The sequence below is a fragment of the Trachinotus anak genome, unplaced genomic scaffold (assembly GCF_046630095.1).
Source record: "Trachinotus anak isolate AG129_WGS33_773 ecotype Australia unplaced genomic scaffold, CSIRO_AGI_Tana_v1 ptg000008l, whole genome shotgun sequence".
NCBI lineage: Eukaryota > Metazoa > Chordata > Actinopteri > Carangiformes > Carangidae > Trachinotus > Trachinotus anak.
This window is the reverse complement of record NW_027273859.1, coordinates 15740086-15764741: the sequence shown is the minus strand read 5'-3', so window position 1 is coordinate 15764741 and position 24656 is coordinate 15740086. Positions and strand designations below refer to the sequence as shown.

Below are 24656 nucleotides of genomic sequence, written 5' to 3'. Positions count from 1 at the left end.
TCAAAGAAGTGCTGAGTTGTTTCTTTTAACACATAGTTGGGTTGATTATGCTGGTTCATCATTCTGGGTTATTTGGTGTACTATGAACACAATGAGTTACGCATTCAGTCATTGTCATTCACAGCTGACAAACTCTTTGGGTTATCCTTGACCTGTCTGGATCCATCTTGCGTTCAGACATTTGCATAATAACAGAAAGGCAGTAACATTAGCTGCTAAGTTTGGCTGTTAAACATCAAATTTCCTGTTAAAATGGCAACATTTCAACTGCAGCTGCCATCACAAACTTAATATTGATGTAAAATGAAACAGTGACAGTTACTGTACATGCCAGTGTTGCCTACAAAAACGTTGGTAGTGAGGTAAAATTAAAAGAATTTCAGCGTCATGATCCTGAAATAAATGCAACGTGATAAAATGTCAGTAACCGTAGCTGCTTAGTTGTGCATTCATTTTAATATCTAGGTAAAATATATTTTCATTAACATTAGCTGCTAAATTTGGCCACCGCAAATCTATTGTTGAGGTTAAAAAGCCATTAACATTAGCTGGTAAGTTTATGATCAGTTGTGTAATATTAAAATGAAATTGAAAAAAAAAAATCAGTAACATTAGCTGCTACACTTGGCCATTAAACACTGAATTTCCTGATGAAATGAAAACTTTTCAATAACTTTAGCTGCTACTTTTGGCCCCCACAAATCTAATGTCAAGGGAAAAGGAAAAAGTGACAATAACACTAGCTGCTAATTCTGACCATCAAATTTAATACTGATGTGAAATGAAACAGTAAGAGTTACTTTCCCTGCCAGTGTTGCCTAATGAAAAAGTTGCTAGTAAGGTAAAATGAAAAGAAATACAACATAATGATTCTAAATTAAATGCAATGTGATGAAATGTCAGCAACCTTAGCTGCTAAGTTGTGCATTAATTTTAATATCAAGGTAAAATATTTTTGATCAACATCAGCTTCTAAATTGGGCCACCACAAATCTAATGTTTAGGTTAAAAAAAGTCATTAACATTAGCTGGTAAGTTGATGATCAATTATCTAATATTAAAATGAAATTGGAAAAAAAAACAACAACAATAATTAACATTAGCTGCTGAGTTTGGCCAGTAAACATTGAATTTGCTGTTAAAATGAAAACTTTTCAATAACATTAGCAGCTAAATTGGGCCCCCACAAATGTAATGTTTAGGTTAAAAACAAATTACATTAGCTTTTAATTCTGACCATCAAATTTAATATTGATGTGAAATGTAACAGTAAGAGTTACTTTCCCTGTCAGTGTTGACTACGAAAAAGTTGCTAGTAAGGTAAAATGAAAAGAAATCCAACATCATGACAGCACCTGTGCCAAAGCACCATGAAGGGGCCTAACGTGAACTTACGCCACAGCCCAGCAGGCGCTTGGTGGCAGCAGTTCACCATGTGGTCTTTATTCATGAAGTAGAAGAAGACAAACAGTCGCATCTTAGTGACGTAAGGACTGTTCAGTACGGCTGCAGTTTAGTACATCGTCAGAATATCCAGATTTAAAAACACTTTCAGAAAGAAGATGGACGCTAAAATAAGATAAAGCCCCACAACGACAACAGCTTTTTTTTTTTTTTTTTTCGCTTTTTGGTGTCTCTTCGTTTCAAACAAATATGGCATCAGGTATCGTTGTGACTTGTGCGTTTTGTATTGTTTCGCTCAGCTGGTGAGCTTCTCCACTGTCGCTGAAATGTTTCCACTGTGTCTGCAGAGGATGAAGTCAGCCTGCTGGTCATCGTCGTGGACGTAAATCCGATATGGTGGGGGCAGCAGGCTCAGCGTGAGCCAGAGGTAGCAGTTTCATTCTTCATTTTCTTATTTATCTGTTCCATAGGGACAATGCAAGTTCACATAGTTCCATAACAGAGCATGAAACGAATGTGCTGCGCAAAGAGTTTGTAGCTAATTGCTAAAATGTCGTTATTATTATTAAATCATAAAAGCATCCGCACTCCTGCTGAGTCTGAACACCCACTGTCCTCCTGTCTTTGTCCAGTTCACCCTGTCCAAGTGTCTGGATGCAGTCATGGTGATGGGGAACTCCCACACGGCCATGAGCAGGACAAACAAGCTGGCTGTCATTGCAAGCCACTGTCAAGACAGGTAACATTATAGCACAGTTTGCAGTGGAGAAAAGTAACTAAGTAGCATCACTCAGTACAATTTGAAGGTACTTGCGGTGTTCTTGAGTATTTCCATGTGTGCTATCTTATACTTCTCTTCCACTAAATTTCAGAGGTAAATCATGTATATTTACTCTGCTACATTATTAGCTACAGCTACAGCCACTAGTTACTTTTTAGATTAAGATTTTACATATGACCAGCTTAGACAATACACAGTGTTGGTTGTTGTTGGCTTGTAAGGACCTTACAAATAAAGAGGGTCTTGTTGGGGCCCTGTGAGTTGTGAGCTGATGTATTAATATTAAAAAGTTGAAATGTGATATTTATATTATATATAATAACCTACAGGACAAAGAGTAATTTTACATTGTTGTATTGGTACTTATACTTGAGGTTCTGAACATTAGCCCTTCCGCTGCCTGTTTCCAGGATTGAAGTGTCAGCTGAATATTCCTGAATATACTGTTTTGTTGCTGTCACGTCTGAGATGCTCAACTCTCCCACTTACTTTATTTCAGTCACTTCCTGTTTCCCAGGAAGAACTGGGGAGCCGGGGACAGCGGTGGAGACGATGCATCCTCCAGCGGGGATGGAAAATATGAACTCCTGTCAGTTGCCAACAACCTTATTGCTGAAGAGATCAGGAACGTTATGTCGACAAGTGAGTACAAGCTTCTTCTGGTTGGGTGAGATTAATATAGAATATACTTTAGATTTTACTCCCTTCACAGATGACTGCTTTGTGACCCCATCTGTCATATGATTTCTAATCAAACTGTTCACGAATCTGGGGATGAGCTAGTTGGAATAATTTTACTATTATAAAATGTGAAAATAACGCCTTTAATGTCTTTGCAGTTGTTGTTGTTGTTGATGTGTTTAATGACAATGTGAGTTGTTGGTGATTCCTGAAAATTCATGAGCATCTTATGTGGTTACAGCTGAAGTGAGGGGGAATTCAACAGATACTCTGTTGGCTGGATCCCTGGCCAAAGCTCTCTGCTGTATCCTTTCAATGAAATCTCTCAACAGTTTCACACTGACTTGTGTTAACAATGTCTTGACATGCACAAGTGAAATTCTGTCACAGAAGAGTTACAACAGTGATATAATGATATCAAATATTTGTTTATTTTCTGTTTTTCATAGTGAAGTCTATGTAATATTGTTCCTGAGAGATGTTGTGCACTGGCTGTGTTTGAAATGTGCTCATATTTTATGTGTTGGCGGATGGCAGTGGTGTTGAGACTTTTGACGTTTCCTTCTTTTGCTTGTCAAATTAAAAGAAATGACTACAGATTGCTCTTTATCTTTTGGTTTATCAGTGTGGTTGAGCTGTTTTTCAAATTTTCCTTAAAGCTTTAATTTTCAGACATTCACAGGGTCTCAAAAGAGCTGGAAGGTAATTATCTTTTTAATATCAAGCTTAATGGTGCTCTTCATTGGATGCTGTTTTCCTTCTAGCACTCTTGTAATGATTTTTTTTTTTTTTTTTTTAGTTGGGCAGGAGATTAAATCAAGAATATTGGTAAGCCCCAAACAGTCTAATTCCATGAGTGCTTTTGTTTTATTCACTTGACTTTAAACCCGGTTTCTCTATTCATTTTACTGGATGTAGGTGATAAAAGCAGCTGAGGACTGTGCCCGCCAGTACATGAACTTCATGAATGTGATTTTTGCCGCTCAAAAGCAGGTAAAATGTAGATCTTACTTTAGTTTTACCTCTTTTCTTCCATTGGTATATGTATTTCATGTATATTTTACTAAAGAAAATCACTTTTTATGTATTCTAAAACAGAACATCCTGATAGATGCCTGTGTGTTGGACTCAGACTCGGGTCTCCTACAGCAGGTATTATTAATTAATTATATATGCATTGATTTTAAATAGCTTGTACAGAACAGTTCAAGCAAGATAAACATCGATGTTTGGCTCTCACGCCACTATAATGTCTATATTCTTTGAAGTGTCGGTATATAATCATCAGTGTGAGGTATTCCAGGGGTGTGACGATAATGCAATATTTTTGACTGTATTGTGCTTTCTAAACCTGTATATACTGAGGTTTTTTGTTTTTTTTTTTAACCTTAAGCCATTTATTTTTTAGGCTTGCGATATAACAGGAGGATTGTACCTCAAGATACCACAGAAAATTGCCCTGGCACAATATCTTTTGGTAAGTGCAAAGTACTGTCTTTACAAATTTAGAAGAATATAGTTTGTCTTGTTTAAACGTAAAGACAAATCACTTTGTGTTGTTGATGGTGTTTCCTGAACAGTGGGTGTTCCTGCCGGACTTGGAGCAGCGTTCACAGCTGGTGCTGCCACCACCTGCACATGTGGACTATAGAGCTGCATGTTTCTGTCATCGTAACCTCATTGAGATTGGTTATGTGTGCTCAGTTTGTCTGTCAAGTAAGTTTAGTTCAAAGCTAAAAGAACAAATGCATGACAACAGTCTTTATAACACTTCAAAAGCTGTTTTTCTTGTTTTGGTGATGCTTTCTCGTCTTCTTTTTAAGTATTCTGCAACTTCAGCCCCATCTGTACGACTTGCGAGTAAGTGTTTTTTATTATTATTTTTTTAAAATATACATCATCTTGAAGCGTAAACATTCAATACAAAACCCAATTCCTCTGAGTAGTAGATATACATTTGAAATTATGCAGTGTGATTTCATTCTCACTTTGCCGGCATTAATATGATTTAATATCTTTTTCTTTTTAGGACTGCCTTTAAAATCCAACTACCACAGATGGTCAAGCCCAAAAAGAAGAAACTCAAGCAACCTACATGATTTTTGCTGGAATTACACTAAGAAAGTCTCTTTTTTGATATTAAGATCGTACCATTTTGTTTGGTATAGTTTTGTAACAAGCGTCAAGAAATGCTAATGAGGCAGAATAGTCATATGAACATGTAAACCTGACTAACATTGACTGTCTTTACATGGAGGCTGTTTTCAAAGTAATACTTGATAATTCCAGTCCCATCTCAAGTTTGCCCCAACCTGACAAATATTTTTTCTTTGTGGAAATAATTGTTTCCCCTGAACATGCAGTTAGCAATTGGCCCAAGTAGATAACATTTGTTCACAGGTCTTAATTTATGTGATTGCTTTGTTCATATTGATAGAAACAACTGGCATGCAACTTCTAGCAGTTGATGACGTTGGGTAAAGATAATTTACTCAGCCTACGAGTAAATTGAGTTAATGCTTTGGGGAAAAAAAGCAACTTTGGGCATTTTTGTAATGTAAATTTTTATACAATAAAAAAGAAAAAAAAGAATCACATTTAAATGTTTGTCACACAGTTTTTTGTCATTCTCATTATAGCATGGACTTGTTAACATAAATAGCTGTTCAAATCCTTCAGCTCTTTTTAGCTCAATCAATTATGATGAGGTGGGAAATTTTTACTCAGTGAGTACAACGAATTTCATTCACCTTTGAAACAGGTGTAGGTGTTTTGAACCTAAAATATTTCAAATTCACTCAAAACAAATAAAACCTGTCAAATTACATGTGGAATAAACATTTTGGTAATGATTTCAACAAGACTCTAAGCCTTTATTGAAGATAGTAACAGAGCTTATCAATTATTTTCCAAAGTCTCCATTCATTGCCGTTCAAATTGTGTTTATCACTTTCTGTCACTGCAAGATATTTCAACAACTACTCTAATTTGAACAAATAGGATTCTGAACAGAGTAGTATAAGGTAAATTATGTTTTTTCAGCTATCATTCAGTAAACTGACTCGCAAACAGATATTTTAGTCTAAAATTTCCAAAGGCTGTCCTTGTACAAAGGAAGAAGTTACTGAAAATGTGTGCAGTATGTACAAATTCAAAGTTTGAAACCATCTAGGGGTAATGTGGCATAACAGGGTTGAACAACTGAAGCTCTGCACACTGTCATGGTGATCACCGATGGATAGGAACAATGTTGCATCTGAAAAAGAGAAGAAGAGACAGGTTAATGTGAACCACTCTATACTTGCCAGTACTGACAGCTATTTATATCATGAATCATACACATTAAGGTAGATGTGAAATAGTATTTTACAAATATCAATACATGTCAAAGTAAAACATACATTAAGAGAAATACATTTGCTTGTCTCACTAGAGGCTTTTCAGCATCTTTGTCTTCTAAATAACAGCTACTCTTCTAGACTCTCAATCTGTGCCAAACCAAACACATGACAGTGATAATGTCAATAACACTCACCCCAGCAGACCTCTGCCTGACCATCGCTGTGGAGTCAAGCTCATCTGAATTTTCTGGCCTTCCCGGATGACTGTGACGCGTAATGGTTTCTGTAGAAGGATGTGACATTGCTGTTTACACTCTAGATAATAGTGCCAGTTCCAGATGAGGTTGGCCAATATAAAAAAAAATATATAACACAATCAACAAAATAGGTTTTAATTCTGACCAAAAAGAAACAATAGCACATCTTAGCTGAAATTTCAGGGATTTCATAAATCATTTTAAGGAGAAATTTGGTTTAAAGCTGCTTCACAAAATAAAACAATTTAAAGAAAAAAAAAAACAAAACACAATTTAATTCAAGTGTTAAACAATAAAATGTGATTTTCTGCTCAACCTGCGGATTGCTTCTACAGCTTACCCCTTCACTGTGTTGTACCACAGCAGCAATATTCTGGAGGTTCTGAAAGTTCTCTGTGTTCACCGAACCAAACTCAGTGACTTCATCACCAACTCTGAGCCCCTTTGGAAAGAAGCAACTTATTACTACAGTCACATCAACAAACTTCAAAGAATTGCCATGTTTTAGCTGAAACAATTACCAGATATAAAGTATACTTATACATATTACTCACAGCCCCACAGGCAGGTGAGCCTTGTGTCACTGCATCCACTCGTGCAAATGGAGGAGGCAGGGTGACCTGCTGCTCCATTGCCTCCACCTGGGCCTCTGCCTCATCCTGTTCCCGCTTGGCTTTCTCTCGAGCATGGAGCTTGTGCAGGGCTTCTTCTATCTCTGCCATGATGGCTTTGTGGTCATTCTGCAGGCCTGTAAGAATCATCAAGACATTACCTTTAAAATGACAGTGGATTGAAAATAAATCATGAAAAAGGCCTGTCTACAAAAGTAGAATAGAGGCGCAGCAATTAAATGAGTCACAGAAAATTAATTTCAGCCTCTCTTTAAACAAAATAACAACCATCCTGTTGAGCAAGTTTTTCCAACATCTGGATTTGCTGCTTTTCAACATCTTATATTATAATGACTTGAATATCTTTGACTTTTTTATGGTTGGTTGGTAAAAACAAGACATTTTATTGCATCGCCATGGTCTTTGGGAAATTATCATGGGCCTTTTTTCAGGTTAAATATATAATTAAAAAAATAATCAGCAGATTAAATTAAAAAAGGAAAATAATCATAGTAGCTGCCTTACACTGACATGCTATACATGTTAGCTGATATCATCTTTAATAACTTATGTGTCCAAACTTATTTTACTACCAACATCTGGCCAATTGTGGAAGTGACTTCTGTCAATATGTCCTAACAAACATTCCTTTAAAGACAAAGAAATGGGCCTATAAATACTGCACACTGGTGTTATATAATGAAGGTGGGGACACGGTCAGGCATTTGTTGGTTTTTAAAAACAAACTGATCCACCCAAACAATGAATACAAAGACTGTTGTTTAGAAATTACACCGCAGGCCTTGGCTGCTATAACTTCCTATCTCGCCATAACAATCTATCCCCCCGATGCCAGAGTAAACACTAGAAACAACAAACAAGCTACAGCTTACATGAAATGTTGTGTCTCGCTGCCCTGATCTGGTATAAATTAACATCTGCTCGGGGAAAGCCTTCTGCGTCAACCAGGGGACCTTCGACTCCAACACCTTGCTGTAAACACAAAGTGGAGAGAGAAAAACATGTTCAGCTGTCCACAACCGCTTCCTGTGCTTTGTGCTACGGCTGACTTACGTCTTCTAAGACGTCGTGGTAGGCTTTTATCTGCTCCTCAATGTCGTCTTTCTTTTTAATGAGGTTTTTAACATCCTCCATTGTTATCTCCGAGTTTCCAGAAGTGTTTTCCCCTGTCATCTTCATGGCTGCTCATCTGAGTTTACAACGCGCAGCTCTTCCTCTAGCTCTTGTTTGTGTTGGGTTATTGGCTGTTTAAATGCTTTACTGCCCCCAACTGGTCAAATTTAAAAAAAAAAAAAAGTAAATGAAAATGCAGTTGTGTAGCCAACAAATGATCCACAACTCAGATACAAAATGTTTTTTGTCAATTAAGTTGATTCTATTTTTTTATTTTTAATTTTATTTTTCAGCATTAACAGTTAAGTATGGTCTGTGTGGCATAAAAAGCAACTGATTATTAGTATTTAAAGATCCCCTCCAAATATGTTCAAAGATGTGTAAAAACTACTCTTATGAATAATTATTTCTGACGTGGTTTTCCAAAATAAAAAAGTTCAATTATGTGGTTAGAAATTCTTATGGCATCTATACCTCCTGCCTAAAAACTCACAATCTATAAATATGGTATTATTTTTAATGTCAAAAGTTTAACTACTAGATGACAGATGGCTCCTACATCACTGAAAGTCTGTTCTCAGTGTACAAAAGCTTCAAGTTTCCACATCACTTATGTAAATTGCCTATTGGACCAGGATTGGCTAGTTGTTATGTCACAAACCATGTTTGCAGGTTTGCTGTAAATTCAGGTTACAGGTGAGCAGAGAATAATTCCATAGAATATTTTGAAAACTGTTTTCCAGTGTCAAACTCTGATCAACATTATCCTGCAGAGTTAAGGTCAAACATAAAAAACACATAATAATGCCCAACACACATTTTTGAGTGGAGGGGGACTTAAAGGACTGGTAAATGATAAAATACTCACATATTGACATTCAATTTTCATTACTCATGAACACATGATCAGTTAAGCACTGAGCATTTAACTATTCACATATCCACTATTTTAATAACTGACTCCTGTTTTGCAAACAAGTAAATTACAAAAAACCAAACACACTTAACACAAAAACACATTATCAAATCATATAAGTCAACTTTAATTTAATAATTGGATACAGTCATTGATCATAACATAAACCCCTTCAATTTATTCAGTAACTTTAACAGTTGTAAACAACACATATCTTCAGCAGACATAGGATGTGTTACAAATTGTTTTGCACAATTTGCTTTTCTTTTCCATCTTTGAACAAACAGTGAAGGCAACATATTGAGAACAGTTACAGAGCTCTGAAAAATGTTGTTTGTCCAAATACACCTCTCGACTTGTAGTGGTCCACAACTAACTAACTAACTAACATTTTTCCTGTAGCGTATTTTTTAAATTTCACAGCAGTTTACATTTAGGCACATTGGTGTACACCATAAGGAAAAATGAATACTAAATAAACACCCTTACAAACTGTTAGGTGATACCCCTAGGTGCTGTGTACCCTGAGTGCTTTAGTATAACTTTGGATCACACTTGTTACTAGAAACTGGAATGTATTTTAATAGCCTTCATCCTCAAACAGGATAAAAATCCAACAGTCATTTAAAAAAACCTCTGTGTGCCCTGTGTTAGCTAATGCCAAAGGTTTCCTTCAAGAAGTTTTCCTTCATGTTCAACTGGCTTACAAATCCCAGCTTCCAACAGTTGAAACCTGTGCAAATGTGGCATTGTAATACAAATGTTTGTTTTGCATCCTAAATAGGTTAGTACTGATGATTAAAAAGAGTCAAGTGCCCAGTTGGGTGTTTTTGTTAATATCGCTAACAGTTTGAATCTTTTTCACCTGCATCTGGATCTGTAAGCACCAGTACCGAATCTTTGTCATCCCCTTGCGGTGGTGCTTCAGTAGATGAGGATGAAACAACCTGTGAGATCTCAGCCTGAGCTGTGATCTCCTTCTGTACCAGAGCAAACTCTGCTGTTACCTCATCTACTCGTGAATGAACTGCTTTCACCCACTTCTGTAGCTGTGTGTTGAGTGCATCCATCCCCTGGTCCAGCTTCTCCTGTCTGTCTTTTAGCTCTTCTAACAGGTGCTGTGTGTCACTGGCAATCTGCTGTCTCTTCTTTTTTGCAGAAGGAGCACGCTGATGCAGCATGTAGCCCTCAAACTCTTCTGGACTGAGGTTTAGTGCTGGTCCATCCAGCTTTTCAATGAAGGCCACAGCACAAGACTAAAACAAAGGAGGGCACAGGCATGAGTGATCAACCGACTTGTTACACAGCATCCTGTGGTGGATGATGGATGAATAACTTCAACTTGCAATCAACTTACCAAATTTGTGAAATAGTAGCCGCTCTCTCCTGCCATCAGACTGTGAGGGAGACCAAACCGAATCACATATTGCATGTTGGAGTGTAGGCGGGGTGGATTGGCCTTCAGTACCACATATATCAGCCCTGACAGGAAGTCATCGGCATTAGCGGGTTCGCTGGTTGATGTGGAGAGCACCTCGAAGACATGCTGACTGCATTTGGACACGCATGCAAGTTTGTCTTGAGGAGCTCGTTTGGCATCCATTTCAATTATGGCTGTTGAAAAAATACAGGACAAGGCAAAATGTCAGAGTTCAGCATTTTAGGCCTTTTAATGATGTTTCCAGCATGTGTGAAACTTACCACTTTCTCTCATGAGCTTTGAGAAAGAGTTTGGGGAAAACACCTGCTCTGTTGAGACCCGGTGTTATCTCGCATCTTCAGTGATGTGATCACAAGTGGTCAGCTCTAAGTACCTCTGTTCACACCTGGCTTCAACATGCGTCACCAGTGACCACTTTATTGTACAGCACCTTGTAACCCAGGTTTTGAAAGGTGCTCTATAAATAAAGTTTACTTACTTACTTCCACTTGTGATTGGATCTCACTTCCCCGCTTCATATGCAAATAAACAGGTATGCTTGCATTGTTGTTTTTAGCCAATCCAACAGACGAGTCTATCTTCAATGCACCTCTGTATATGTGTGTGTGCAGCATGGAGGGGTTGAGTGATGCAATGCACTGTGCACAGCTCTACAGTGAAACAAGGATTTAGCCATTAGAATTAGTAAAATATTTTCGGCTCATGATAAAAATGTGGCGGGACTTATCAGACTAATCAGTAGCAGAGGATGTCAGTTGAGTAGGCGGTCCTTTAATGTGGCCGCATTTGAGTTCACACTGCTACAACAATGTGGTGACGTGGCCCAAACCACTTCTGAATGTGGTCTGAGTGATTGGATCTCAAATGCATCCTCAATGTGTCCTCAATGCGACCTAAACTTAGAGCTGTCCACTTGTGATCGGATCACTCAGGACTGATGTTAATACCAGGTTTATCTCACTTTCTGGCGCAGAGTTGGTTTAGTTTTGTCAACTTGCAGTCTAATGTCTGTCACTTAAATATATGGCTACAGCTAGCAGCCAGTTACCTAGCTCTGCACAAAGACAGGAAGCAGGAGGAAACAGGCTGGCTCCAGAATGACAGCGATCTTCTCATCTAACTCTCCGCCAGAAAGCAAAAAGCACATTTCCTACAAGTATGTACAAGTATTCACTCCAGTACTGATGTTGTGAATCACCTGTTATAGCAGACAGAAAGGGGTCGCTTGTGACTGTAGTCTTTTTATCAGGAAAAGGTACGCTCAGCATCTGCGGGGTTACCCAGTTTAAGGAGCTGCAAAGTAAAGATGTAATTGTCAAACAATCATTTAAGGTTAGAGGTTTTGATCTAATACAATACAAGTGCCTTGTATGCAAGCGTTACCGTATCCTTCTCTGGAGAGCCAGGTCCTTCTGTTCATCGTCACAGCTATCATGGCAGAAAACCCATTTGTGCAGCCGTGTCATTATTAACTTCTCTACGTGCTCCATTATCTGAGTGACCTGAGCCTCAGTAAAACCTGAAATCAAAAATAACAACTCAGAAGTCTCTTTTTCACAGTGCTTTCAGAATGAACAGCCCAGAAAGTAGTGAACTGATCTGTACTCACTGCTAAAATGTTCAGCAAAAGACTGATAGAAATCCTGCACAAGATCTGACTGTTTCTGTATCGGCAGATCCTGTAAAGATGATGAGAAGCTATGATCAGAACAGCTCTAATATTTCAAAGAAAAGAAAAATGAAGTGTAATGTTAAACTTGTAGTAAGATAATTACATGGTAAGCCTCCATTGTGTTGAGAAAAGCTGTACATCGGGACTGCAAGCGCTGGGAGGAAGAGCTCCTGAGTATTTTTAGGAAGCCCGGAAAGTCCCCGGGCTCAAGGGTCTGGTAAGCTTTTAACACATTTGTTTGGGTTTCAGAAGACTCTGGGGGGGACGAAAAGTGGATGCCATTCCAGATAAATAAATAAAAGTAACATGTTTTAAAACTGAGACATGGTATCAGGGGTAATTCCTGGCAGCAATACCTAAAGGTTGGTTTTGTTTTGTCAGCTTGCAGGTATAAGGACACTACACTACCCATATAGATGCCCATGGGTGCCTATTTGTACATTAGATAATGAAGGACAACTATTTTTTTGGAAAACACAGACCACCAAAAACATTTGTCAACCCTTTTTCTTTTGGCCAGATGTATAGTCTCTCAAGCATGTCCTGAGTCTACTCTGAGGCCTTCTACTGGTTGTACGTGCCTGTAAAACTGCCAATGGATGGATGGCACCCAGGTGACATCCTGATCAGATTACTGAACCACCTCTACTGGCTCCTATCAATGTGGAGAAGCAGTGGCTCTACTCTTAGCTCCCTATGGACGTCTGAGCTCCTTGTTCTTTCTATAAGGGTGAGCCAAGGCACATTACAGAGGAAACTCATTTCAACCACTTGTATTCACAATTTTTTTTCATTATTTTAGTCACTACTCAAAGCCCATGACCATCAGTGAGAGTTGGAATGTAGATCAACTCGTAAAAACAAAAGCTTTGCCTTCAAACTTGAAAATATATATACCTAAAAGAGCTGCCCTAGTTCACGCCATAAAATGAAACACTTTTCTGTTTTGCCTTTGTTGTTCTTGTAGTCAAGTCTCTTAGTTGTGTGGTTGTGTGGGCCTTTGTTCTTGATCCTCAGGCAGTACAGCTGGTGTCTGACTAAGCACTTGACAGAAGGTTTTTTACCCTGAGGCATCACAACCAAACATTTTGAGATACTTTTTTGACTCGGAAAAATTGGAAATGAAAATATTAAATCAAAATAAAACAGCAAACAGAACTACCTTGGCGTTTTGGAGACGATGGGCTGCCCCAGAAGAGTCTCCTCATTGTGTTAATTCGATGACCTTTCTCAATGTTTTTCTTCTCCTCAAATTTGGAGAAGGTGAGAGGAGTTCCATCATTTCTTGGCCTATGAGGAATAACAACTTTAAACCAAAAGCATTTAAGTTGCCTCAAGCTGACAGAAGACAGTTATATTAGAAAATAGTTATATCAACAAAACAGTTGTGCTGATGAGTCACTTAGTCAATAGTCACTTAAGATGTGTGAGCAATTATTTCTTTATAGCTTTATATCCAGTTGGTGCTAATATTATTTTATAAATTTATTGTAATTCTATTTTTTCACTAATATGTTTAATTAATATGCATAACAATGTTCTCCAACTCCGGTAAACATTGATGGTGCAAGAATGAAGTTTCTATCATGTGTTGCATTTAAGATGCTGTGACAAGAATCCATCTAAGCACTGACACCATCAGCTTGAGGTTTTCTGAATGGTTGTTACAGTTAGCTGCGTTTTTACCTTGTGTCTTGTCTCGGGGCTTCAGCTGGACGTGCTCGCTCTCTCCAGCACTTGGAGCAGAGGCCTTGCCATGCAGGGTTTCCATAATACCCACAGGCATTCTTGCATAGCAGCTCCTCCTGAGAAACTCTGATTCCTCTTTGCTTATCTGTCCACATTGTAGAGCCTTCTGATATACTACTCCCACCTGTTACAGATAACATTAATATAATACAACAAAAAAAGGTTTTCAATATACTCTGTTAGGTCGAATGTAATTCCTTTGACGAATAAAACTTTTAAAGGAAAGTCCTGTTTTTGTGACTGCAGGGGCTTAAATCTCACAAGCTTAGTGTTCAGTATAGTCTGGCTGTGCAATAAATAAATAACCTCAGGCATATTTACTTAGTGCAGACATTAGACTACGACACTCAATTCTGCAACACAGAAAACCCAGGAACATTCATTTTCCAATGCTCTTTAACTTCATAATTTCTAAATTATTTGGGGTTTTTTTTTCCATTCCCTTTTCTCATTTTTGGGGTATTTCCTCTTTAGTTCTGCTAATATGCTCAAAGGCACTGATGAGGCAGATCCAGGAAGAGGGCCACCAAAAGACAAGACCTCTGGTGGCCTAATACAATTGATAGTCTTGTCTTTCGCTTCTAGGCCCACTGGAGATTAATGGGTTGCTTTTCTTCTTCTTTTCTAAAACCTCAGGACTTATACCAATCAGGTGACAAAAATAATTAGTTACACCTAGCTAAAACTAATGGAGTCATATGCAGCAGACCTGCAATAAATGTCCCCTTCATGATAGGTATTAAAGCACTGTGGAGTCAGTTTGTGTTGAATAAGGGGTTAGAATAGTAAAATATTAGTTAGTATGGTAAAACTGGTCTCCTTTGACATATTGTCAGACTTTTATGAAAACTACAGCTAGTTTTATAAACAGTAGAAAACAAGCATGAAAACACCTGTCAAATGTACTGATGCGTACGTTAATACTCCTACAAGAATAAATAATTACATAACTTACCACCTACTTTTTATCCAGTAAATTAAAAAGGGAATTTACGCTCAGACAAAAATGCAGAAATGGTCATTACTAAAAGGACACGCTGTCAAAGATGTATATCTTTCTCTACCTCATCAAAAGCTGTTTACGCCCACTGGAAACTTTTTCGCAGCAAAACGCAAATTTCCTGACAGTAGCTGACTCGATGGTCTACTGTTGAGCCTCATATTTAATTCAATAGATGAAAAAAACTAACTTATAAAACGTTTTCGGTTTGTGGGCCTTGGGTTGGCTAACAGCTTGTTAAGAGCCCGGCTGACTGTCAGCTGAGGGGATTGGAGATAAGGACCAGTGGCTAATGTTAGCTAACGTCCAGCAGCTAAAGCTGACAGCATATTTCAGCCACCTGTATAAACTAATACAACTTCTCTCGCAGTGACAGAGCAAATACGCATAAGGATAAATTCACAATCATTAAAATGCCTTCTCACCTGTAATCTGGTGAAATCATAATTAATCGCTTCCTCATCGAAACGCGATTTTTGGCGTCTTAACCGTCACAAAGTCCTCACTATAAGAGCAACAATCCTTCAAACCTTAACAAGTGAGATAGTAATTACAAAAATGAAACAGCGGTAGCGAAAATACACGACAAAAGTGAGTAAAAAGTTGCGGGCTTGAAACACAGCAAAAAAAAACAGATGCTTTCAAACCGGTTGAACAGGGCAACAAAAATCTAACAAGGGTCAAGCTTGAACTAACAAGCGACGTTTCGACACAGTTCTGACCTTTCAAAACAAAAGCATCAAGGCAAAATGTACCGAGTCACGGCTTCAACAACGCCACAAATCATATGTACAACACAACAAAAACGAGCGCTCATCATATCTGCTTTATCCATAACCTCTCAAATGCCATTATTATGCAATATCCTCATTTCGGCCTGAATTGGAAATTTTATTTTGAATGTCCGTACCGGAAGTGTTCGCATGCTATTAAGTCTACGTCAACGCTCTTGAGGTTGACGTCATATTGCCCTCCAGTGGTTGTCTTGCGTAACTACACCCTTGTGCACCTAGTTTTCTGAAAACATTTTCAGGTTTTCTAAATTTACAAAACTTACATGTAGCATATCATTTCTCAGAAAGAGATTTTTAGGTATTTGTTTTCAAAATATAGTGACCAAACTGAAGTAATCATTAACAAAAAAAGTTTGAATGTGCAACTCCACATTCTTCAGTGCTATTAATACAGATATTATTAATATCTGAAAGGTTGACTATCAGTAAATCGTGTTACTAAATGGCTAATTTGAAACCAGTAGCATCAAGTTAAATACTGTTCTAATACTATATTGATACTTAATGCACATGAGCACTAAGGGTAATGAACACTCAATAATATTCCCTCAGCTGTCTGGCAGTAAATCCTAGCTCCACTAAGGTTATTATATTCAGTTTGTTCAAATTGTTTCAGAAAGGTGCTGGTTCAACTTTGTGATCACTTTGGAGGCTGCCTATTGGAGCGTTGTTGAATTGTATATCCATCAATTTATGTTCACTTCTCTTGTCCGTTTCAACCAGCAGTTCAAACACTTTAGATGCCACAGAAAAAAAAAATCAAGTCTATAAATTGTGAACCATTCTGATTCATCTCAGATACAGTTACTAATGTGGTCAAACTTGCCTTTGCAATGTTTTTCTTCTAAAAATAAATGTAAAAATCTATAATTTAAAACCTTTTTTTTTTTTTTTTTTAACTCTTTTTCCCTCCCTACCCAGCAGAGGGTAGTGTGCCTGTAGCTACAGTAATCCAGGCTATATTATTCTAAATAAATCTGAAATTAATCAAATCAGTGCAAACTAATTGGAATATAGACCACCTGGGGGCAACAGGACTCCATCTTGTAAAGAAACTGAAATCGTGCAAATATTATTATATATTATATATATTATATATTTTATGAGATCTTTATATGTTTTGCATTTATAATCTCTTTTTGCAAAGTAACTTGTCACTTCAGCCTAGGGCTTTTAATTTGAAAGGCCTGGCCAGAACGTCTGTATTCCGGCTTCCCTCGTCTTCCAGTGTCCTGCGGTAACTAGGCAACGAGACGCTTCGCAGGTGCTTTACAGATTGATTTTATACTCTAAAAGACTAAATAACAATAAAGATATTTTCTAAATATATAGTTTTAGACACTGAAATAAGGCAATTTATACAAGAGCCGTTGTATTTTCGGTTAAGTAAATTGTGAGATTTCTTCAATTTTGAGGCGTATCTAGTCTTTGCCTAACGTACCTAGCGTTAGCTGTAACTTGGGACCTCAACACGACGGAATAAAGGTGAAAAACTCTATGAGGTTGTAAAAGAAAAAACTGGATTAATCGTCCAAAACGTGAAGTGTGTGGTTAGACATCATGTCAGATGCCGAAGCTAAGGAACATGAGCCTCCCACAGGCTTTGAAGTGGAAAAGCAACAAGTACAGAATAACCGAGCGGCAAGTAATGAGGAGAAGCAGAGGAAGAGCAGCAATGAAGCCGAGGACGGTGCAGCAGTCAGAGGAGAGGAAGCAGAGACTGACACCTTCGAGATGAGCCGGCAGTCTCAAGTTCACACCGCAACCAGAGACACACTTTTCCCAAAGAAGATAACTCATACCAGAACACATGCGCTGGTAAGTACGTCTTATTTGCAGAAAATGAGCACTGTTTGTAAATTGATCCTCTGCACTAGTCAGTCAAGACAGTCAGACACTTTCACTGGCTTATAACAATACTGCAAATTTCCTCTCTATCCAGTCACTAGAATGGGCATTTGGGATGAACCCTGTTCTTCCTGTCTTCAGTCTGCAAGATCATGATCAGCTGGTGGTCCTCTATGCTGCAGCTCACTTTGGGATCATATACAATCACACCTCCAATTCCCAGCACATACTTCAGGTTAGACAATTGGCATCTGGTTTTTGACATCTTAAGGAATATGGCATGTAGGAAAAGAGATGAGACAGCGTCCTTTGGATTAAGTCTACGCTATGAGTAATGTGGGCAGCTATAGATATCTTTTGAAAGTTGTAACGTGCAGTTTGTTGATTTTAAATAGCGTATTGTATATAATTATATAACTTTCTCAGGGTCACTGCCACCCCATCTCATGCATGTGTGTGAGTGAAGACAGACGCTGGCTTGCAACTGCAGACCAGGGCCCGAAAAGCAGGGTGATGATATGGGACTCCTACTCTGGGTATCTCTTGATTCTTCCCACATTAAGGCATTTTTGTGTATTAACCTTTTCTCTTGGTGGTAAAAACATGTATGATAATTATTTCAGTATTCCTGTGCATACATTGTTTGATTGCCACTCTGATGAGGGTGTCATTGCGATGGCATTTTCAAGAGACACAAAACATCTGGCAACACTCGGGGCTGAAGATGTTCAAGTGAGTATGATGGTTCCAACATGGTTGGAATAAAAAGATTCAATTAAATATTTAAAAAGAAAACCCAGAATGTGAACATTTTTGTTAAATATAGAATGTGAAAGGCACTCATCTAGAAACTAGTACTTACTGGTCTTTGTTGATGAATAACAAAAACATGCTCAAAGGACTCAATCTAAATTTTGAAGTAGTGATACCTTGTCTCTCAAATTAAGGTCAAGAATGTGGCACCACCAAACACATTCATTTTGTGAAGATGACATTCATTTTGAATGTAAAATCTCAAAAAACTGTCTCTTGATGACATTATGGTCTGGACTATTTATCCATATATTTCATAATTCAATGTTATGTCATGATTTTATTTTCTTTTTTAGGCTTAGGCTTTACGGAACAATGTTAATAGAATAGAAAGTACGTAATCTTTTATGAAATGGTCAATGTCTCAGAATTGCACTCTTCTGAAATATAACCTTACAACACTAAGTTGTCAAAATACAAATACAGCTTGTATGATTAATGTTTTATATTGGATTTGACAGTATAACACAATAAATGTATTTCTAGAGTAAAATTTGCATTTTTTTTAACAAACTACTAACCATATGACCATCTTTTCACAGTGTCTATGTGTTTGGGATTGGACAAATGAAACAGAAAAGCCTCTGTGGTTTACTAAAATTAATCCTAAACATGGTTTTCAAGTAAGTTTTGCCTTCTTCTAACATTAAAATTCCACCTAGCCTAATGGATGAGGCATTCATAAAATCAAATGTTGGATTATTTTTCAGGAGTGCATCATTTTTAATCCAAATGACAGCACTCAGCTGCTCAGCAGCAGTGAAAGCCAGGTGTTATTTTACAGCAGGGTAAGTCCAGCTGTTCCTCAAATACATAAAAATGCATGATACACCTGCTATATGTATGTTTATTACATTAATCAACTGGATCTTTTTCAGCCTCAGGCAAGTCTGCAATGCTTTGCCCTGCAGCTGAAGGAGGTAAAGATAATTATCAGAATTTTGTAGAAAATGTTAAAGAATTCTAACAGATTGTTCTGTCTTGTATGGTCATTAGTATTTTGATAAAATATTTACAGCTTCATTTGTTTACCCGAGTAGTTCTGTGATGCAGCCACTAGTGACCTGACTCGGCCTTCTCCTGACCCTTCTGAAAATGTCAACATGGATGCCAGGCCTCTTAGTCGGTCTGTGTTTCACTGGAGAGAGCCTCAGGTCCTAACAGCCACTGCAACAGGCAGCCTTGTGGTGTGGGATGTGATGGAAGACTTAGCTGTGAAGCAGTACCTTTCTCACGATACACTCAAGTTCATTCAGCTTCAGAAAGATCCAATTACTGTTCTCACTGTAACTGACAGGTAGTCAGAGCCATAAGTATTCGTACTTGTTGTTTTTTAATTGTTGCTTGTATTTATTGGTCTCTAATCTCTGTTTGTGTACTGTTTGATATCGCAGCTGCTTCGTAACTGGTGACACTCAAGGCCATATCAAATTTTATGATGAAAACTTCCTGCTTCTCACTTGGTACAATGAATTCAACCTGGATGCTATTGTGTCCATTTCCTTTTCCAAAGAGTGTACAGAGGGATGTCTGGAGGACTGCACTCTGGAGGCCAAACCATTAATTATCAGGTATCAGATAAACAGTCTGTTATGTCCTCAGTCTATAGTGTTTAGTGCATTTTCGCCAAGCTGAAATCTGTTTTTTTCTGCAGGAACTTTGTTGTGTCCACAGTCACTTCCACAGTAGTACATGTGAATACACAGAAGAGTGTCCCTCAGATCCTGCTGCATGAGGACTGCCACCCTCTTCATGCAGTCGCCTGCCACCCCAAACAGCCAGCTGTGGCCATGGGCAATCATATGGGCACTTTAAAGGTGTGGGACTACAACAACAAAGTGATCATCTGCAAAAGGGTCTTTGAGACAGAGAAGCAGATTCAGTGTGTCACTTTTGACCCTCAAGGTGAGCCAATACACTTAATTAATGTGTTTGGAACAAACAAATAATGCATGTAACTAGTGTTGCCCCACTGCTGCTTGAATTTGTAATTTGTCGTTACATTCTGAAATATAAAGAGCCGCCTTTTTGTCTCTGAACAGGATTTTACCTGGCTGTTGGCTTTGGCAGTGGCGCTGTTCACATACTGAATCCCAGCACTTTACAAAGTGATCCTGCAGAGTGTTTCCATTACACTAGAGACAGCATCCATCACATCACTTTCTCCTCAGACTCAAAGTATCTTGCCACTGCGGTGAGCAAGTCATTTTTTTACTATCATGTGTGACATGTCCTAATTTAGTTACTGGCAACAGTGGCTCTGGACTACAATTTGTGATAAAATGTTGTGGTCTATTGTAGGCGAGCATTTTTTATATGTGTATATATATTCAACAACATTTATGAAACAACATTATTTGTTGTAGAGAAAATAGGTTTATGGCCATGATTATGGATTGCAAATCTCTAACATTTTTATTACTTCAAGTATGATGTTCATTTTATTTCCTTGTCCACTGTTAGGATGCTGGAAATGGAGTGACAGTGTTCCGCTTGCAGACTAATAAAGGCTCTTTACCACGTTGGGCGTATCTGGGAAGGTACCGCTCCCACTACAAACCCATCAAAGACCTTCTTTTTGGGGTTCACCTGGATAGCACCCAACCCAGACTGCTCTCTCTGGGAATGGACCGCCGCCTGGTTAGCTTCCTTTCTCAAAGTTGTAGGAGCGTGGACTAGTTTGGTGTTTTGTAATGTTGTTTTTTTACGTTAAATGTTTATGCCAAACACCTCTCTGTGCTCTGGAACTGTATAATAGGTGGAGTATGACTTGGAAAAAAGTGATGTGAACCAGCTCCTCATCTTGAGTTCAGAACGCATTGAGCAAAGTGCTGTGCCAATGTGCATGACTTGGTATCCTCCCCTGACAGCAGAGCAATTTCTCCTCATTGCTTCAGACAAGTACAAGATGAAGCTTTTCAATAGCACGACCAAGATGTGCAGGTTTGTTAAATACTGTAACAAGATCGGATTTTCTGTGTCTGACTGTTGTCACCACTAATTAATGGAAAACATTACATGTGTTCTACAAACACAGAAAGACTCTTCTTGGTCCAACATATGGCTCTCCCATTAAGCAAATAGTGGTTCTTCCCATGTCTAAAGAACCTGAGACAAACTCATATTACCTGGCATACATCACAGAGGACAAGGTCAGTGCTGGAATTTGTTTGTAGTAATTTATTAAGTAATCTACTTTATTTGTTTGTGGTATTTTATCAAATAACCTGTTTTATAAAAATCTAAATGCTATGCAGATATACAGTATGTGTATATCAAGTTAAAATGGACACGTCATACTAGTTGTAGAAGTTGAGTACATATAGAAGATAAGGTAAAAATAAAATTGATGAATTGAGCTGTGGTCTTTCTCAATAAGCAGGTTTTCTGCACTATCTGAATAACTTTCCATTAACTTTGAGCATAACACCTCATCAGTTCATTACATCAGAACATGTTTACACTCATATCTTGGCAATTAAGTTTTGTGAGACACACCCCTGGACATTTAAACCATGATTAAATGTACTCCTGTTTTGAGCCCAGCTCTCTGCTGACATTAACACTAAGGTTATGCTGTGTTTTCTCTAGGTGGGTCTTCAGATTTTGCCTCTGGATGGGAACCCCTACAAGTCCAATGCTTTGATCTGCCACCCGACGGGGGTGTCTGCTTTTGCCTGCTCCAACGACGGCAGATTTGTTTTTACTGCAGGAGGATCTGACTGCGCTGTACTGTCATGGGAGATAAGCACAAAGTAAGCTTCAACAGTACCAGCCTAGGAACCAGAGGAAATGCATGAGCAGTGTAATCGTGTTTCCTGAAGTTGGTCCTCTCTCTTGTTGTGAATGCAGTGCCTTGGAGGCAGCAGCCTCCCTGGGAGGAAAAGGAGTGGTACCCTTCTACACTCTTTTAGAGGGAGGGCGAGAAGGCAAGTTCTACAGGGTGAGTTAAAAGTTTTCCTTGTTCCCTACAACTGCTGAGATTTGAGACACTGATTATTCCATTAGCTTGAAATGAGAAGCATGTAGCCTATTGCCTGATATGTATTGTCATCAAGGTTATTAAAGTTATGCATTATGTTATTTCTTATGTTGAAAGTGAGTGGAGTAACCATTTTGGACACAGTATGCCTTTGTGGCAAAATAACATTCAATATACAAACATTTGTCTAAATGCTTTTGGAGAGCATTGCTACCATTACCATTTAACCATAGATTCTCAGTTTTCTGAGCTTTTCTGTTTTCAGGAGATTGAGGACTTTTTCTATTACTGCCAAGTCTATCATCAAGGCATTGACTCAATGGAGAAACGTCAAGTGTCTACCAAAATTCCCCTGTCAGAGGTTCCCTCTCTAATGAGAGCTTTGGGCTACTTCCCTACTGAGCAAGAGGTAAATCGGTGTAATTTTATCTGACAATAAAAAGACTGCAAAAAAGCAGCTTTATACCTCAGATCTGTAAATTGCTATATTATTTTCACCAGATAGAAGACATGCAAAATGAAGTCAAGTTCAGCAAGTATGCAGAAACAGGAAAATATGTGACTGACATCGACCTGGAGGACTTTATCAAGCTGTATGTCAACCATTGGCCAATATTCGGCATCTCTAGAGATGAGCTCGTTCAAGCTTTTCACGTCCTTGGTAACTGTGATGGTAAAGGACAACCTGTTCTGCAGAGACATGAAATGCTGGAACTCCTACAGGCCCGAGGTACGCTGCAGGCTATTCAGCCTGAAGAGGTTTAGTCTTTCTGTTAAAAACTTTCTTATTATTGAGAAACATCTTGATCTTCTACTATAGTTTCTAGTATGTTTAGTCATACTTTTGATCTTACCATTGACAGGAGAACACATGACAGAGGAAGAGGTGGCAGAGTGTTTTGCTACACTTTTAGGTCTCAATGAAGAGGAAGAAGAAGAAGAAGGAGGAGGAGGAGAACAGGAACATTCTGACATTTACAAATCTGACGGTATATAACAGAAAAACTCACCCACAACTCCTGACCAAAGAATTCACATAACAGCTGAAAAACATCATCACTTTTTGATGTGTCTGTGTGTGTGTGTGTGTGTGTGTCCAGGTGGAGACCCTGAATATTCTTTGGAGTGTGCAATCCCAGATGAGATATCAATGGTGACATTTACAGGCTACATCCTGGGCTTCCCATCCTCAGCAGAGCAGGGTGGCAGGTCCACCCCACCAGAGTGATGAAAGCAACAAACTGCCTGCTAGTCTGCTAGTCTAGAAGAAGTTGTGTTGATGATGAGACACAGACCCAGGCTCTTGTTAAAGTTTCTCTCCATAACATAGGTGGTGGCCTTCATATGTATTTGATTTTAAAAATGATGCATAAATATCAATTTTAAGTTAAATCCTCAGCTTTATGACACAATACATATAAAATGTAAAACAATTCTCACACCATTAGTTATTACCATTTCATTTCTTCATGAAAAAATACATACATTCATTCATGTAGGTAGCAAATAACACACATTAATTGTTACTGTAGTCAGATTGACTCATGAGCTGTACTTTACATTCAATACATGCATGCACAATAAGCTCATAAAAAGAATGCATTGTAAAAGATAAAACCAGTGTTTCCCAACCTGTTTGGCTTGTGACACCTTATATATAAACACATGTTGTGGACTCTTGTCATGTTTTAGATGTCTGTGAACTCCACCAAATAGACATTTCCTCTCATAACTTCTCAGACTGTCTCATCTACACAACTAAATATCTGCTCTGAAAGTGATAATTAGACAATTTGGAAATTTGAACTTGAAACTGACACTTATCTAATTACAATGAGTTAACAATACAGGAAAAATTAATAGAACTTATTGGAAAAGTTACATTGCTAAGCATAAAATAAGCAGGGAAAATTTGGTTTTCCTGCATTTCCCAGCTAAAATAAAACGAGTTAACAGGACTCTCTTTGTAATGAATCACAGGTTATGATTCAAAGTTATCAGGATTTGCACTAAATTAAGACATAAGCTTAATTTGTCAGCACAATTTCAGTGGTCACTTTAAATGCTGATAATTTAGGTATCTGGGGCCTTACAGCCTTTAATTGTTATTTATCCCAAATACTTTAAGTTGGTGTTTGCTGCACATAATTTAGTTAAAAAGAACTAATTCACATGATAATATGTCAACAAGTGTCATTTTTAGTACATTTTGCAAGCAATACATTTGTACTT

The 24656-nt window shown here is 38.1% G+C and overlaps 4 protein-coding genes across 5 annotated transcripts; 2 read left to right on the top strand and 2 right to left on the bottom strand.

Moving 5' to 3' along the window:
* Positions 1-1469: 1469 nt before the first annotated feature.
* gtf2h3 (general transcription factor IIH, polypeptide 3) lies at positions 1470-5270 on the top strand. Its single transcript, XM_071483038.1, has 13 exons — positions 1470-1663; positions 1752-1831; positions 2037-2143; positions 2685-2827; positions 3108-3170; positions 3539-3568; positions 3666-3694; positions 3785-3859; positions 3965-4018; positions 4275-4343; positions 4447-4582; positions 4690-4726; positions 4896-5270. The coding sequence occupies exons 1-13, from the start codon at positions 1654-1656 to the stop codon at positions 4963-4965; spliced, it is 903 nt and encodes a 300-aa protein (XP_071339139.1). The 5' UTR covers positions 1470-1653; the 3' UTR covers positions 4966-5270.
* Positions 5271-5411: 141 nt separating this feature from the next.
* psmd9 (proteasome 26S subunit, non-ATPase 9) lies at positions 5412-8324 on the bottom strand. Its single transcript, XM_071483039.1, has 6 exons — positions 8150-8324; positions 7969-8068; positions 7019-7212; positions 6805-6906; positions 6402-6490; positions 5412-6122 (listed from the first exon to the last, which is right to left on the bottom strand). The coding sequence occupies exons 1-6, from the start codon at positions 8273-8275 to the stop codon at positions 6095-6097; spliced, it is 639 nt and encodes a 212-aa protein (XP_071339140.1). The 5' UTR covers positions 8276-8324; the 3' UTR covers positions 5412-6094.
* A 907-nt stretch (positions 8325-9231) lies between these two features.
* LOC139624168 (rab5 GDP/GTP exchange factor-like) lies at positions 9232-15677 on the bottom strand. 2 transcript variants are annotated; one of them, XM_071483037.1, is made up of 9 exons: positions 14943-15677; positions 13925-14111; positions 13401-13528; positions 12342-12493; positions 12176-12245; positions 11950-12085; positions 11765-11859; positions 10483-10739; positions 9232-10381 (listed from the first exon to the last, which is right to left on the bottom strand). In XM_071483037.1, the coding sequence occupies exons 2-9, from the start codon at positions 14080-14082 to the stop codon at positions 9968-9970; spliced, it is 1410 nt and encodes a 469-aa protein (XP_071339138.1). In that variant the 5' UTR covers positions 14083-14111; positions 14943-15677; the 3' UTR covers positions 9232-9967. The 2 variants fall into 2 exon arrangements, with proteins under 2 accessions (XP_071339138.1, XP_071339137.1); XM_071483036.1 differs by having other exon boundaries at positions 15413-15669.
* A 1324-nt stretch (positions 15678-17001) lies between these two features.
* Positions 17002-23816, top strand: cfap251 (cilia and flagella associated protein 251). Its single transcript, XM_071483020.1, has 20 exons — positions 17002-17599; positions 17724-17864; positions 18056-18165; positions 18253-18361; positions 18985-19065; positions 19153-19230; positions 19321-19362; positions 19483-19739; positions 19837-20013; positions 20097-20347; positions 20485-20636; positions 20906-21082; positions 21201-21385; positions 21480-21594; positions 22034-22197; positions 22295-22385; positions 22690-22833; positions 22926-23154; positions 23288-23413; positions 23525-23816. The coding sequence occupies exons 1-20, from the start codon at positions 17342-17344 to the stop codon at positions 23650-23652; spliced, it is 3015 nt and encodes a 1004-aa protein (XP_071339121.1). The 5' UTR covers positions 17002-17341; the 3' UTR covers positions 23653-23816.
* Positions 23817-24656: the final 840 nt, after the last annotated feature.

Bases quoted from the DNA above. Each gene is read 5' to 3' on its own strand.
- psmd9 (XM_071483039.1), bottom strand. From the start codon at position 8,275: ATGAAGATGACAGGGGAAAACACTTCTGGAAACTCGGAGATAACAATG. The intron at 8,069-8,149 runs GTAAGTCAGCCG...TTGTGTTTACAG, and splicing joins ACCACGACGTCTTAGAAGAC to CAAGGTGTTGGAGTCGAAGG. The intron at 7,213-7,968 runs GTAAGCTGTAGC...TGATTCTTACAG, and splicing joins AGCGAGACACAACATTTCAT to GCCTGCAGAATGACCACAAA.
- LOC139624168 (XM_071483037.1), bottom strand. From the start codon at position 14,082: ATGTGGACAGATAAGCAAAGAGGAATCAGAGTTTCTCAGGAGGAGCTG. The intron at 12,494-13,400 runs GTAGTTCTGTTT...CGTCCCCCCCAG, and splicing joins ATCGTCTCCAAAACGCCAAG to AGTCTTCTGAAACCCAAACA. The intron at 12,246-12,341 runs GTAATTATCTTA...TCATCTTTACAG, and splicing joins ACACAATGGAGGCTTACCAT to GATCTGCCGATACAGAAACA.
- gtf2h3 (XM_071483038.1), top strand. The intron at 3,569-3,665 runs GTAATTATCTTT...TTTTTTTTTTAG, and splicing joins GGTCTCAAAAGAGCTGGAAG to TTGGGCAGGAGATTAAATCA. The intron at 3,860-3,964 runs GTAAAATGTAGA...ATTCTAAAACAG, and splicing joins TTTTTGCCGCTCAAAAGCAG to AACATCCTGATAGATGCCTG.
- cfap251 (XM_071483020.1), top strand. From the start codon at position 17,342: ATGTCAGATGCCGAAGCTAAGGAACATGAGCCTCCCACAGGCTTTGAA. The intron at 19,066-19,152 runs GTAAGTTTTGCC...ATTATTTTTCAG, and splicing joins ATCCTAAACATGGTTTTCAA to GAGTGCATCATTTTTAATCC. The intron at 23,414-23,524 runs GTATATAACAGA...GTGTGTGTCCAG, and splicing joins TGACATTTACAAATCTGACG to GTGGAGACCCTGAATATTCT.